The 16,600-nt window shown below is 29.0% G+C and overlaps 1 protein-coding gene across 2 annotated transcripts; it reads right to left on the bottom strand.

The window, feature by feature from the left end:
- Window positions 1-581: 581 nt before the first annotated feature.
- LOC114422630 (cold-responsive protein kinase 1-like) lies at window positions 582-5,383 on the bottom strand. 2 transcript variants are annotated; one of them, XM_028389088.1, is made up of 7 exons: window positions 5,250-5,383; window positions 4,190-4,344; window positions 3,945-4,060; window positions 3,615-3,825; window positions 3,228-3,465; window positions 2,311-2,461; window positions 582-1,210 (listed from the first exon to the last, which is right to left on the bottom strand). In XM_028389088.1, the coding sequence occupies exons 2-7, from the start codon at window positions 4,260-4,262 to the stop codon at window positions 827-829; spliced, it is 1,173 nt and encodes a 390-aa protein (XP_028244889.1). In that variant the 5' UTR covers window positions 4,263-4,344; window positions 5,250-5,383; the 3' UTR covers window positions 582-826. The 2 variants fall into 2 exon arrangements, with proteins under 2 accessions (XP_028244889.1, XP_028244890.1); XM_028389089.1 differs by lacking the exons at window positions 4,190-4,344; window positions 5,250-5,383 and having other exon boundaries at window positions 3,615-3,858.
- Between the last annotated feature and the right edge of the window lie 11,217 nt (window positions 5,384-16,600).

Raw genomic sequence — 16,600 nt, 5'->3', positions numbered from 1 at the left:
TGTCTAAAGTAGCGTTTAGCAAGTTTATGCTGAGAATTGGCATTAACTGAAAGTTGTCGGTAAGGTTGAAGTCTGACATAGACCTGTTGTCCTACCTCAAAGGTTTCTTCTGTGTTTCTTGTCAGCATAGTACTTCATGGCATCCTGGGCCTTAGTCAACCGACATTTAAGTGAACTGTGAATAGCACCGCGGATGGCCAACAGGGAATTCACAACTTCATTATTAGAGGATCCGCGCATGTAAGATGGAATAGAAGGTGGAGGTTTACCCAATATTGCTTTAACCTTGGAAGGCTCAGGATCCGGGCACATTCAAATATATTATATTATTTTTTATTTTTTATAACTCTTATTATTTTTTATTAATAAATAAGTTCTATATTATGGATATTTGAATTGATTTTTATTTTTCATAAATATAAAAAATTAATAAAATTGTTAAAATAATTTTTAATACGATAATAAAATTCTCCCCTTCAAATTTATCCGTTACTACCTAGTATATATATAAAATTTAGATGCCTCTAACCTTGTTTTCATATAAAAGTCCATGTAAGAGTAGTAACATATACTCGCATGAATGGCTTGTAAATGAGAGTGATATTCAGATTCAGCATTTGATTATAACCACGGTTCATATTTACAAGACAGTGTAAATTCGGCAAAACTTCCTAGTCACGGGACATCGTACGAAAGTTTTAAAAAAAATATTAACACGCAAATGACAAATCTATGGAACCGTAGCAAATTTACATTGGGCAAGGGAGACCTCATAAAAATGAAATAAAATAATTTCAAATCAAAGAAAACCATTGACAACTAATGATTACAAACTTTGATCATATTTCGCAGTGAAGGTTGTAGTTGTGCTTGCAGCATATGACATGGTATTGCTCTGGCTGTCTGAGGCAGAGGATGCATTATAGAAAGATGACGAAGCCTTGGTATCAATATCACTGCCTTTTTCTTTGATTTTAAGGTCGTTAAAATCTGGAATCAAGCCTGGCTTTGTTATCTTACTTTCATCAATATCCATTTCTCTTGTGAGCATCTTGACCACAGATGACATGGTCGGCCGGAGCTTCGACGTGTCCTGAGTGCAAAGAAGTCCAATTTTCAGAAACTTACATGCCTCCTCGGCATCGAAATGGCCATCTAGTGATATGTCTACAAGCCCTACCAATTCTCTTTTCTGATAAAGTTCCCATGTCTGAAAGGACAGAAGAAGATTAAACAAGAGCTGGTCCAAAACTCTCATAATGAGTACTGTTGTGCAATGAAATGCTCAAGTGTTTTCTAAGTTCCATGGTTCATAATGAAAGTAAAATGAGTTATTTTTCCTTTCAACAGGAGTGCCTAACAAAATAATATAGAAAATCGAAAATTGAATGCTACAACTGCTAATAAAAGAAATATAAACTAACTTCCACTAAACATGAATCTAGAGAGAAATTATTCAAGTATTAAAAGTGTAAAACAAGCAGATAATTGAGAGAAAAACTTCAGTAGAAATGGTGTAATAAAAAAGAGTAAGAATAGATCAGTAGGTTTTATCTGCATGTTTCTTTTTCCATTATTGCAGTATCAAAGGACATTTGCCCTGAAGTACAAAGTCACATGCTTCTCCGTTTGCATGCATCAGAATGCGTGCAAATAGAGAACCAAACTCAAACTACAACTTAATCAAGTAAGGAAACTTCATGTTGAGGTTTCTGATCAGATATAACTCAGTGGATACAATAACTTCATGAATCAAATTTTAAAGAGCACAATAAACAGACAATTGAATGGAAAACTAAAGTAGAAAGAAGCAAACAATAATAGACCGGTAAAATTTTATAACAAAAGAAAAAAAGAAGCATAATTTTGAGATTTCCAATGATATAATTCATAATTCAGAAGTGGCTTCAAATTTATTGATCAACGCTTGCAATCATTCTGTTGTTTAAACTTTAAAGCACAATTTTCTGTTCATAGAATCAATCGTATATATGTGGGAAACCAAATATAATATTTTAATTTGACTGGTGAGAAGTAACTAAAATTTAAAATGCACCAAAACTAGGTTTGTTAAAGGAAGGCACAATATAATTATATACTGTTGTATGGTTAAATATTTTTACAGCAGAAGGCAAGCAGAAAGAAAAGGAAATGCAAGGTTATGTGGTCACAATCTTTGCAGTGAAAGTAACTTAATAGAAGGTTAAAGTTTTTTGCTCATTAGCAGGGAGATGAGCAAAAGAAACTAATTTATTTTCCCCCAACAGAGAAAGGTGCGGCAATACAACTAGGAGCATAGCAAAGACATACCATTTCCAAAAGATATTGCTCTCCTATTGGTAATCGTGAATTTGTGTGGCATCTTCCACTAACTATCTCCACGAGAAGGACACCAAAGCTGTAAATATCTGCTTTACGTGTCAGCTGCCCCCTTATTGCATACTCTGGTGCCAAATAACCTCTGAAATAAAACATGCAACATTAAATTCCAGATATGAATGATAGGTAAAAAATGGAAGTTAATAACATAAACAGCAAAAGAGAAGCTTTCCATCTTCTCGTGTAAGAAGTGAAAGTGATGAATGAATAGACTGAAAATAATATAATATACAATAACATCCTGAAGAAAATCTTCATGTTTCCGTTAACAAACAAGGCAGTTTAGCATCATTATTATTCTTTTAGTACTGCTTCCCACCAGACACAAGGTGGAGGCAAACCAGTTCAAACAAAATTTGCAAGGCCCAGCATAATTCACACAAGTCAGAGAGGCAACTGGAATACAATGAGCTGTCCTCTTATCATTATCTAGGTTGTTAGTTGTAGAGAGAACGTAAGGGTCTGCAGAATGTTAAAAAGGGGACATAGTATTTGCTTAGGTTAGTTCTGAGAAGAAGACTCATCTTCTGCAAGGAAGAGAATTGCTTCAGCAATTTTGTTAACCAATTTTTGTATATTTCAATAATAGAATCCCTGATCTCTATCACGCACTGTCGATGACATCGATTGTGGTTGATGATGAATTTTTCATATTATGATATATAATTCTGACCACTTAACATATTACAGTAGCATTGAGTTCCATGCAAAACATAGAGATTAGTAGTTTAGAACTGGGATATTGTAGTGATCACTGTTACTTTTGGGAAGGCTACCCCACTTGTTTAAAAGGAAAAGTAAAATAAAAGCTTCCAATTTATTTACAGACTGTAAATTAAAATACTTACATTGTTCCTGCCACACGTGTGCTGACATGAGTCATGTATGATGGAATAAGCTTTGCAAGACCAAAATCAGAAATCTTGGGTGTAAGGTTTTGGTCAAGGAGAATATTGCTTGCTTTTATATCTCTGTGAACAATATGTGGTATTACTTCTTCATGAAGATAAGCAAGTCCACGTGCAATCCCAATGCAAATCCTAGATCGTGTTTTCCAATCAAAAATGATATTACTGTGACCTGAACCTGCAAGTGAAGAGAAAATAACTTATTCAAAAAGAATAACGGTAAGGAAATTAAATTAATATAACAACTCCATATTTTCTAAATGATACAATAGATGTCTTCTCAAATTTTCCCAGAAAAATTAACTCACAAAATTATAATGCATTTACCTAGAAGGGTTTGTGCAAGGCTATTGTTCTCAACATAATTGTAGACCAAGATTCGCTGATTCCCTTCCACACAACAACCATATAGCTTAACCAAATTTTCATGCTCTATTTCTGAGATTACATTAATCTCTGTCATAAATTCCTTTACCCCTTGACTTGATTCTGCTGAAAGTACTTTTATGGCAGCTACTTTCCCATCTTTTAGCAGTCCCTGATCATCCACCATAATATTGTTAAGGTTTCACTGATAAGGAAAGGAAGAAAAAGATAATGATCAAGCCAATTGATACGATGATGCCAGAAAGAAATACTTAAAAGTTATTTAGTTACCTTATAAACTGAACCAAATCCACCCTGCCCAATTTTATTGGCCGGACTGAAATTGTCAGAGGCAACTTTTAGTTCTTTGTAGGTATAGATTCTTACATTTTGAATGCCTGAGAGTACTGTTCACAAACATATTCAGTCAAAATCAAGCAATGTAAGCAGATTTTTCTTGTATTTTATCATTATATCATAGGTATCTTAATTCAACAACCATATTCTTAAAAATTAATCAAACATTGTTATGTTACCTTCATCAATATCTGGATCATGTGTTGCCACAAAGCGCACTTTCTTACCAAATGAGAATGGGAAACAAGTCATAACTGGAGGATGAAGTATTCGAACACGGCCTCTAATGTCAAATGGAATAAGTGTCTTTGAATTAAACCAGTTCCAAGGTCACCTGGATGAACCATATAAAAGTGTCAATGTCTTGAAGAATAATAAATTAACTGGAAGGCTGATATGAAGAACACCATAACCATAATGCAAAAACTTTGGATCCTACAATGCAAGAGCAGAAAAACTACATTCATAGTATTTTAATTTCTACATCAGATGAGACACAGAAAAGTAATGACTGATATCATAGCTCCAACATTTTTGTCAATATTCCAATGATATCAACAATGGTTTCTGTTAAACTAAACTACAATGCACAGATATCAGCATCATATTGCAGGTTCAGTAGTACAAATTTCACTGGTTAAACAAATATTTTTGCATAAGGAAAACACGTTTGAAGAATTTATGAAATATGAGTATGTGAATATGTGATAGTTCCCAAAGCCATATAACTAAAACAAACTAATGATGCATATTTAGTTCATCTCATCTAGAAGAAAAAAAAAATCACACTTTTTTGCAAGTTTTCAAGAGGGTTTTCAAAAGAAAATTATTAATTCTCCAAAATAAACCGAAAACTATTTATCTGTATTGCAACACCTGAATTAAGAATCTCCACAATAATTTTTACTTGAAGAATAATATATATTCTCAAATAAAACCCATTTCTTTCAACTTCTGTTTCTCTAAACTACAAGGTTTGTTGTGTGCTTAAGTGTTAACATCTTATTGGTTCGGTTTGTACTATTTTGCACAGCTCAAATAAAATTGAAAAGAAAAATGTGAACTGAGTTTCCTCATGAACCAAACTACAAGAGACCCAAATCAATCAGGAGCCTAATCACAAATTTTAGAGAACAAGTAAAAAAGAATACAAATCAATTAAGCAAAACATAATAGGAACACCCATAAAGTGAAAGATGACCAAAAAAACAAAAGGAGCAATATATGGCAGAAACGGACCTTAGAAAAATGGTGGAAACAAGAGAAAAATGAAACTAGGAGATAACCCTTTTACTAAAAGATGAGAAAAGAAAGGGCGAGAGAGATAAGTTGGGTTTGGTCAACAGGGGACGGTGTCTGCAATGATTTCTATTCTGTGTGCTGCTTATTAATTAATCCGTCCCACGTGGCGCATTGAATTGACTTAGACTGAATATAAATTTGCAACTTGTTTTTCTGAATACTAGTGTTTATTAAAAGTCCAATCATAATAATAACTAGTGTCTCTTGAATATTACTACCTTCATCCCAATGAGAGTGTCATTAGAAAAAAAATTCAAAATAAGTGTTATATCCAACTTTTCAATATAATATTAATTATATTTTTTCATCAATTTATTTAATAAAATTAGTTTTATAAAACTATTACTTTTTTATTTATTTATTAAAATTTTTTAATGTTTGTAAAATAATTTAAGAAGACAATTATTTAAAATAATCATAAGGATCAGTCTAGTGGTATGGAATTTGGATTAATATATATGAGATCCTATATTCAAATTTCAATGAGATCATTGTAAAACCAAAACTTAAAATGATACTTATTAAAAAAAAATCAGAGTACTAGGGGTATTAGTAAAAACAAAAAATAGAAACAGTCTCTCTCCTAACTTGACTTTCGAATACTAGTATTTATTAAAATTAAAAATTATAAAATTAGAAAAGAGAGTTATTAAATAAGATATGAGACTCAAAAAAATTTATAATTTTTAATAAATTTTAATCAATAAAAGAATGTGCTAAAAAATATATTTAAAAAAATGTGTTTATGACATTTCTCAATGTTAGAAATTAAAAGAAAAAAATTCATTTAAAATGTATTAATTATTTTTTTCTTTTAATTTTTAATACATCTCTTACGTGATTCTTAATAAAACTTTTCATTTAAGTTGTAATTTCATAACAATATTAATGGCGATTACTTAATCAGTAATTGATGCATAATAAGCTGTGGGATTAAAGTTGTAATTTATTTTATTAATATATGCGCGCGCACATGTATTCTTTAAAATATATATGAGTGGGTGGGTCTCATTTCTATTATGCAATCTTTATAAAAGAAAAAACTTCTTTTATTAATATTATAAAAAGATTAATGAATTGTTTTGAATTATTCAATACTATTATCAGTACAAAAACTAATTACTTAAGATGTTTTTTTTTTTTACAAACCTAAAAATGTTTTGTAGTCTCTATTTGTACTTTTTTACACGAAGTCGCCATCAAGCTATCATTTCTTAATGTGTACAATCTAATCTAAGTAGTATTCTACAAGTAGCAATATTGTTTTTTTAGCGTGTGAATTTTATATCAACAAATGTTTCGTCATATTCAACTTGCTTGTGCCTTATACTGTTAGGTGAGATAATCAGTGCAGACTTTATGCCGCAGACTCGTCAATATTTTTTGGGTAACTCAGTCTCGTCAATATTCAATATCAACAAGTTGAATGATGAGATTATAAATTTATAAAATTAAATTTTTGTTATAAAGTTTGGTTGGTAACAGTTTTGACATTTGAAAACTTATTTATTCTTTAGTGATAAAAATTTATTCTTTGAATTATGAATAATAATTCAAATAAAGAAGTAAACAAAGCGAGCAACTTGACTTTAACAAAACAGTAGAGTTTAAAATAAATTAAAAAGTGTGAAATTTAAAATATAAATAGAAGAAAATGATATAAAAATTAAAAAGAAAGGACTGAAAGAAATTGAAATTACCCGTGTTTTAAAAATCAAATCGATAATTAAATCAGTCAAAAGCCAGTTACGATCCAACTGCCACCAATATAATAATATCTTAATCTTATAGCACTAAAAACTAAAATAAATAAAAAAGGTTTAAATAATAAAAGTCCAAATCAAATATAATCTTATACTTAGGTTTAAATAATAAAATAAAACAATATCTATTAATGGTAACAAGTTTAATTATACAAATAAAAATAAAAATATAAATTAATATAATATAAAATTATAAAAATCAAGATATAAAAGGTACAAATTAATATAAATGACTAAATTTTTTCTATAAAAATATAATGACTAAATTACATGTTTATAACAAAAATATGATAAAATAATTTATACCTATTTGTAATTAATATTAAATATTATTTTAAAAATATTTAAAAAATTAGATTATATTTAAAATATAAATAATATTTTTAGAAAAAAAATAACCGGTTGAAACTAATTTTTAGGACCATTTTTCAAAATAAATTTTGGACCCATTCTCACCAATTTTGAAATAGTCTGGTCAGATTTTAAAAACTAAGCAATTAATGGATGAAGGACAGAAAAATCCGTGTAAATGAAAATTTTGATAATATTAAATAAAATATAAGTTAGAGGAAAAAAGTAAGGAGAAAGAAGAGAAGAAGAGAATAAGAGTTTACATAGAATCTTAATTGTTTGTATTATTTTCCAAAGTAGTAGCATATTTATAAATACAAAAAAGAACCAGAAGGTTACAAAAGATAAACACAACTAAGGAAAGATCATATATGATAATAACATATGTGATAAACAATATGAACAACCACAATTAAATTATTCATAACAAATAACAATTATTAATTTAATCATTTTTAAAGAATATAAAATAACTTTAGGACTCATCGTAATGTATTGCGATGAAATGATTAAAATATATAATATATCCATCAATTCTAAAGTGAAAAATATTAGGTTACTCACCAAAAATCAATTTCAAATGGGATAATTAATTATAACTTATTGGCATCATGTGAATCAATGTTTGGAGTATGCAAGATTGTATATTCCCAAGAATATATAAGAAGTTTTGATTTCATGAAAAATGACCTTAAAATCAATTTTAGATATTTAATAATGTAAGTTCATTTTGTGTATGAGCATGTGCTACATGATGTTCAATATCAATTTCATACAATATTTTCATTAAAAACTTGAGATACAAACTCACCAACATTCTGAATCGGAACATGTGTTCTTTGTGAAATTAGTTGAGATAACAATCTCGCAAACATTTAATGTATTAATTAAAATTTAAGAGTCATTTAGTTGATCAATCAATTAAAATCACAAATATATTTAAATGATCCACATGTTGGGTGTATTAGTTTGCAAATATCGCCTTGCATATGTTCTAAAAATGCAAGGGATTCATTTTCATTTTTCGAGTGATGGTCTTATTATTAACTTTCCTTGTGAATAAGTAGTACATGAAAAATTATATGACTAAAGAATCTTTTGACTATTTAATAAGCGTCCACATGAGTTTTTAAATATACTTTGCATCATAATAGACTCGGATGATCTAACCGATCATGCCAAACATTAAACTTATTTTGTTTCATAATTTACATATTTAATGAGAAATGTACATATCCAATTTGCATTATTTTACTCACTTTTGTTAAGAAAAGTTTTTCTTAAAATTTCTTTCTTTAATTAAGGTCTTCAGGACCTTTTTACAAAATTATTTTAGAAACAAAGAAAATAAATAATTATTCTCATTTTTTATATGCATTTTATTTTCATTTTTGATGAGAAAATTATTCTTTTCTTGTCTATTTACAAAATATTCATACTTTTTTCTTTTATTTTCAATTTTCACATAATTTCCTCACTTATGGTGAGAAAATTGTGGAAGCAATGACTTCCAAGATTATTTTGATGATGCCAAAGAATCAAAAGTTAAACAAGTTTCAAAGAATCAGGAGTCAAAAAGCTTCAAGAATCAAGTTTCAAAGAATCAAGATTCAAGAACAATCATGATCAAGATTCAAGACTCAAGATTCAAGAATCAAGAGAAGACTCAATCAAGATAAGTACTAAAAAAGTTTTTCAAAATATTGAGTAGCACAAGAATTTTTTACAAAATCTTTTATCAAAGAGTTTTACACTCTGGTAATTGATTACCATGGTAATCGATTACCAGTAGCCAACATTGTTTTCAAAACTGATTTACAAAGCTAAAATCGATTATCATGAGCATGTAATCGATTATCAATGATTTTAAAACGTTAGATTTCAAATTTCAAGAGTCACAACTTGTGATAAAACTTTTTCAAATCATTTCAAACTTGTGTAATCGATTACACAATACTTGTAATCGATTACCAGTGTTTCTAAATGTTTTTATTTTCAAATTTAAACATGAAGAGTCACATTTGTTGATGTGTAATCGATTACACCTTGATAGTAATCGATTACCAGTAACTGATTTTGAAAAATAAATTTCCAAAAGTCACAATTCTTAAAGTGACTTGTTTCTGAAGAGTTTTTCAAAAGTCACAATCTTTAAGTGACTAGTTTTCAAAAGGAGTCACAACTTTTAAAGTGACTAGTTTTTAAAGAAATTGTCAAGAGTCACAAACTTTAACTTGAGTCATCAAATGATTATAAATATGTGACTATAGCACGAATTTTAAAAGAGAGAACTTTCAGATTTCTTTCATTCATTCAAATCATTCTTCTAAGAGTTTTTGTTCAATACTTTCTTTATTCAAGAAAAGTTCATTGTTCAAAAACTTGTGTTACTCTTCTTCTTCATTCACTTCTTTCTCTTACCAAAAGATTCAAAGGACTAACCGTCTGAGATATCTTCTGTTTCTTACAAAAGATTTCAAAGGACTAACCGCATGAGATATCTTTTTCTCTTTCCCTTTATGCAAAAGATTTCAAAGGACTGACTGCTTAAGATATCTTTTGTATCCCCCTCACAAAGAATTCAAGAGACTAACCGCCTAAGAATTCTTTGTTCTAACACATTGGAGGGTACATCCTTTGTGACACAAGTAGAGGGTACATCTACTTGGGTTGTTATACTAAGAACAAGAGAGGGTACATCTCTTGTGGATCAGTTCAAGTGGAGGGTACATCCACTTGGTTGTTCAAAGAGAACAAGGGAGGGTACATCCCTTGTGGATCTTTGGCTTGTAAAGGATATTACATGGTTGAAAGAAATCTCAAGAATTGTTAGTTGCTTGGGGACTGGATGTAGACACGGGTTGTTGCGGAACCAGTATAAATCTTGTGTTTGTCTTCTTCTTCCCTACACTTTTTAATTTTCGCTGTGTACTTTTAATTGCCACTTTTACTTTTGATTAAGTTTCTGTTTCTGTTCTTTACTTTATTAACTTAGTAGTAAAAGCCTAGTTAAATCTAGTAACTTTAAGAAGGATAAATTTTTAATTAGTCAAGACACATTAATAATTAATTCAACTCTCCCTTCTTAATTATTTCGAGGCCACTTGATCCAACAAAAATTATTCCTTTTTTCTCACTTTTACATTATTTGCTCACTTCTAGTAAGAAAGAAATAATATTTTCTTTATATTATTTTCCCACTTCTGGTGAGAAAAAAAAAACCTACAAATTTCTTTCTTTGATAAGGTCTTCAGGACATTTTACATAAATATTTTTAAGATTTTGTCACTTTTAATAAGAAAGAAAAAAATATCCTTAAAATGTTTCTTTGTTGATAAGATCTTCAAGAACTCTTTCAAAAATATTATTAAAATGTTTATTTGATAGTATCTTCAAGATACGTTACATCTAAATAAATTCCGCATTATGTAAAGAATATAACTATACACATATAAGAACCAAATGAAACTCATAATATGAATATTATGATTAGAGAGATTCAAAGGATCTTACTTTGAAACATGAATTTGAAAAACATGGCTTTCTTCGATGAAATTCTCTTCAAGGCCTTTTCTGCATGTTTAAATACCAATTGCAAATATGCTTAATGGAACAAAAATGATGGTTGATAACATGTTAAAGAAAATATGACTTACAAGAGAAAAGTAGAGAGAAAGTAATGAACAAGAGAATATAAGAGTTTAGAGAGAATCATGATTGTGTGTATTATTTCCAAAATGAGTAGTATATTTATAGATACAATAGATAATCGGGAAAGTTACACAAGATATACACAAATAAGAAAAAATCATAAATGACAATAACATATATGATAAATGATATGGACAATCACAATTACATCATTCATAGCAGATAATAATTATTAATTTAGTCATTTTTAAAGAATATAAAATAACTGTTGAATAATATTAAAGTCATAAATCCCAAAAAGAAAGAAAATGTAACATGTTGTAAGAGATATTTTTATGTTAAATTACCAAGAATCAAATTTATAGTATAAAAAATCCCTTTTTTATCAAATGGTGTAAACAATGTTAAAATTAGGGATGCTAAAATCCAAACTGATCCAAAATAAAATTTAAAAATCACTCAATAAATCGAAAAATGTAACGACCCCAAATGTCTTTAGGCGGAAAGATATACTTTTAGTCCTTTTAAAAACTCTCAGGTTAGTTTAATTAATGAAAATATGTATAAATTTTTAATGAATACAAGAATGTCATATAAACATCACTTACAAAAGGTCGTCAAGTTATTAAACATAAAGATATTTGTGCCCGAAGGCACTACATCATCAAAACATCATAAAAAAAATTTCAAACAAATATGAAGGGTCCCATTTAGGAAATAAATACAACATAAATCCATGAATATATCTAAGTCCTAAGTTGGGTCCCACTAAAACAAAACATAAGTAAAAGACCAGTGGTTTAATCTCGTCCCTAAGTTTATCATCAAGTCCTCATCAACCATGAGTGACTTGATCCTCAAAAGTTATATCATAATATGCTCTTGTGTCAAATGACACAATCATCACAATTCAACAGAAAATGCAGGGGTAAGTTCATTTTAAAATAAATAACTTATAAGAGAAACATAAGATCACCATGTTTAAAGAGATATAGAAATCCTTCACTTTTCCAACAACCATGTACTAATACAACTCATCAAATAACACATCATTCTTAAGTCACAATTATCAATACACATGTCTAACTATCATATTATGTCATGTTGACTTTTTACTCTCGGAATATTTCACCTTAACTGATTAACCTAAGTACATCCCTTAACATAGTCACACTTTGACCATTCGGGGAGACTCAAATTAACCCTATGGAGAAAATGTGATTTTATCGAAAATGGATGAGCATAGATAGTGTGGCTTACCTAAGGCTTGCAACAACTTTAACCCATTTAAGAATTCACCCATTCATCTATTCTATAGGCATTTTTACCATTAGCCACCACTGATAACCTTTAACACCAGGTTACGGGCCTTCTTAGCACCACCAATTTACATGTCTATTCACATGTAATGTCATTCATCAAAGCATGCATACCATGATCATTCAAATCAATATCACGCATTATCACAAATACATTTTCCAACATCAACACCACAAGGGATTATAATATCATATATTCATCATTCCTCTGTTCATCACACTCATGAATCCACCTATAGTTCAATAAGCATAGCAAGACATTCTAACACCTCAAATTCTTGCAAAAAAAAAACTCACCAAAACTCATATGAACGTAAGTATAACGATCTCAACATAAAGTCAACTCTAATTATAGAATAACGTCATCTCAACCATATCTCATATCATCATCAGCTCATCAAGATCTCAAAACAAACAAATTATGCAAGGAAAACGAACATTAATAACATCCCATCAAAATTGATTTCCAAGAATCAAAATTGATATTTAGACTCAAAACTGGTCATTGGACACCAATATGGTCATTGGTCACAAAATTGATCATTGGACACAACTCTAGTCATCGGACACAAATTCTGCACAATTTTGAAAATCTGTAGAATTTCTTCTCATGTATTCTAAATCATCCCAAAACAAACCCAAACCATTTTTTATCAATACCAATACATAAACAACATCAAAATCCTTTATAAATTAAAAATTTTCATTGGCATTCATCAAATAATCAAAAACCTAATTTCAAAACTCAAAACCCCAAATACTTTCACTTCCAATTTTAAACAACATGGTTTAAATTTTTAGCAACATTTATACCAATCCAAATCAACCTAAACATAGAAAAAAAAAGAGTAAAGCTTCATTTAGCTATTCAAACTCCAAAAGATGACTTTATGAAGAGGAAGAAGGAAGCAAAGGAACTTTGGGTCCAAGAAGGAAGTTTTCCTCAACTCCACTAGCACTTCACACTACAAGGGCATTATCCATACCCAAATTCATATCTAAACCAAAAAAGCTAAGCCTTTTTCATGGAACCCGCATGGGTGCCCTAGGGAAAAATGAAAATGGAATATAAAAGAGGGAGGAGAGATGCTTAACACACCAAGGGACAACCAATGAACACTAAAAAGCGAAGAAAAAAAACTCCCTTTGAGCAAGACAACCAAGTTCTCAAATCCTCAAGGAATGGATTTTTTGGAGAGAAAGAAGAAGCAAAATGAGAGCTTTTATGTTGTCTTTTAAATTTTTTAGAGTTTATGGAGGGTTTATGACTCTAAGAATTCCTCCTTTTCACACCTAAACCTTACAATACACCCATCTTTCCAACATAGTCTTGTCATTGCAACATAGTCTTCCTTATTCAATTTTAGGATAGACAATTTACCATCTTATCCACATGCCATCTCAACTTTTCCTTGTGAAATTTTTTGGCTTGAGATAAATTTTTATCCTTTTCATGCATCTCATTAAAGGCATCTAAAAGTTGTTCATAGTTATCATCAATTTCAGTTTTGGAATCAGAAGAACTTACAAGATTGTCTACTTCACCATCCGTCATGAGACAAAGATTGGCTTCTTCTTCATTTCTTGAATCACTTGAAGTGTTGGAAGAATTCTCTTTCCATGCTATGTAAGCCTTCTTCTTGATATGACCATTTGTCTTCTTTTCTCCTCCTTGTTGTTTCTTTAGAAAGATGAAGCATTCAGATTTTATGTGACCAGACTTGCCACACTCGAAACAATTAAAGTTAGAGGAAGATGGGTCATTCTTCTTAAAGTTCTTTTTGTGTTGAAAGGATCTTCCCTTGGGATTCTTCTTGTTCAAAAACTTCTTAAACTTTCTAACAAGTAGTGTTAGATTCTCGCTCCCAAAACCTTTTGCATTTGCTTCACCACTCTCTTCACTAGATGGTATCAAGGATTTTAGTGCTAAGCCTCTACTCTTTTTCTCCTTAGTCTCCTCTTCGGCCATCCTAGTCATGTCCACCTCGTATTCTCTTAACTTTCCAAATAGTTTGGCATTAGTGATTAATGAAAGATATTTGAACTCGGTGGAGGGAAAAAATAACATTTACTTTACAATTTAAGGATTTTGATTATATTAGTTTGTTACAATAAATTTATTTATGCATAGTGATTATTATAATTACTTTTTAAATTTTCTAAAAAGCTACTAAAGTATTTAAAGATATTTTTTAATTTGTAAACTTCATTTTTTTTCTCTTTTTTGTTTGATATTTTTAAAAAATTAAATGTGCATGAGTACTAACATAATATTTAATGTTATTATTTAATATCAAAATTAACATTCATTTAAATTTATAAAATGAAAAACATGTATAAGAATATCAAAATTAATTTTAATTGTCAAAATAGAAACTCAAGTATTCATCAACTACTCAGGTTAATATGTAGAGTCACATTAATTTTAAATCATAAAATCTAATTTATATTTATTATTTATTTGTTTAATTATATAAATATGAATAGATTCGAAAATAATCCCTACAATAAATGAATTAAATTAAAGAAATGATTATTTTCTTGTCTAACATATTTTGGTGTATGTTGTTAACACACTCCAACTAAAATTAAAGTGTGAGTTCGTTAGCAAATCCCATGTATATTGTTTAAATTATATATTTTGATATTTCTTTTTGACATATATTTGAAATATACGTACAAAGATAAAATTATTGATTTTTAATTAAATATTTAAAAGTGTATTAAATATAATTTTAGTAAAATTGAGTAATATAATTAATTACATTATTAATTAAATAGATACTATCTTAAACATATTAAGTCTATTTAAATTTATTATGATTTATTCTTTCTTCAAACAATGGTGCAATACCTATATCAAAAGTATAAATACAAAAGGAAAGCAAATATAATCATTTTTAATATATAATTATTTGAAATTGAGTATTCATTTTTGTAATTGTGGATATTATTTAATATGTACTTTATTTTTGTGATTTTATAATAAATATTTTTAAATTTATTTATATTAAAATTATTTTTTTAAATTTTTTTAAGTTGTATCATTTTTTTAAAATACATTTATATGCTGATTATTTTTAAAATGGCATTTTTCATTTGTTTTAAAGATAATATTTTTAATTATGTTATATTGTTGAAACTTTGAGTTGGTTAACCTCATTATGACATAAATTATATGATTAAGTGCAATTGGATGCGAATAAAGGCAACTTAGTGTAATAATACTGGTTTTTGTATAGAGTGGACCTTGGTTTCTTAGTAGCACCTTGGACGTTGAATATAACTTTTTTAATAAAAACAACTTACCCAACTTTGTTACTTATGAGAAGACGCTTACATATAAGAGCTTGCGGGATATGAGGTATGGATTAGAAATTCATTATGTAATAGTCTTGTTCACTAGACAAAAATTCGTTAGTTTATCAATAATTTGTGCCTTTGTAATCATTGAAATCCATAGGGATCATAGGATTGTCGAGACCTAATAATTTTTCTTTCTTGCATTCCATTTTCAAATAATTTCTTCATCTTTTTCAAAATTTAGAATCTCTCACCCTCTTGTCTCTCATATTCGACATTGTTTCTAGGAGAGGTTGAAGAGATTGTGGTTTCAAATCGCGCATTGTAATCACCACGGTTGCCCACAACCATGAGATGAATAAGTTTGTCTTGTTTCTTCTTTTCTCATGATTTTGTCTTTGCATTTTGTTATTTTTTTTTCAATTTCATACTAATTGGTAGCATGCTTTTGTATTATATTTTCGATTTTGATTTCTAAGCCAATGAAAACAAAATTGGAGCTTTGTTGTGCCTATCGTTGGCCACCATGACGGTGAGTTGTCTTCTTCCTTCCTGTTTTCTTTTTTTCATTCTTTATGTATTTTATCAAATTGAACCTTGCTTGACTCATTTAATTTCAAGTTCTTTATAAATAATTTATATGATTTCCTTCTAATTCTTTTGTTTTGCTTTTATTCATGGAAACAATGATTCATGAAAAGTCTCTAATGCTAAATTGTAATTTATTTGATTGCTTATTATTTTACTTTATGAAACATATTCTAATAAGACAAATTTTAATTGTTAGATGATTAGGTTTAATCCCCAAGAAACTCATACAGTGACAAGTTCGAGGGATATTGACCTAGACACACTAATTAGAAAGACAAAGAGGAAGCTGAAAAAGTATAATTAACTATGG

The sequence above is a fragment of the Glycine soja genome, chromosome 8 (assembly GCF_004193775.1).
Source record: "Glycine soja cultivar W05 chromosome 8, ASM419377v2, whole genome shotgun sequence".
Classification (NCBI taxonomy): Eukaryota; Viridiplantae; Streptophyta; class Magnoliopsida; order Fabales; family Fabaceae; genus Glycine; species Glycine soja.
The sequence above is the reverse complement of the archived record's forward strand: the minus strand, read 5'-3'. Positions and strand labels throughout refer to the sequence as shown.

Excerpts from the sequence above, each read along its gene's own strand:
- LOC114422630 (XM_028389088.1), bottom strand. The coding sequence starts at position 4,262 with ATGACTTGTTTCCCATTCTCATTTGGTAAGAAAGTGCGCTTTGTGGCA. Across the intron at positions 4,061-4,189 it reads TGATCCAGATATTGATGAAG|TACTCTCAGGCATTCAAAAT; the intron begins GTAACATAACAA and ends GTTTGTGAACAG. Across the intron at positions 3,466-3,614 it reads CCTTGCACAAACCCTTCTAG|GTTCAGGTCACAGTAATATC; the intron begins GTAAATGCATTA and ends CTTCACTTGCAG.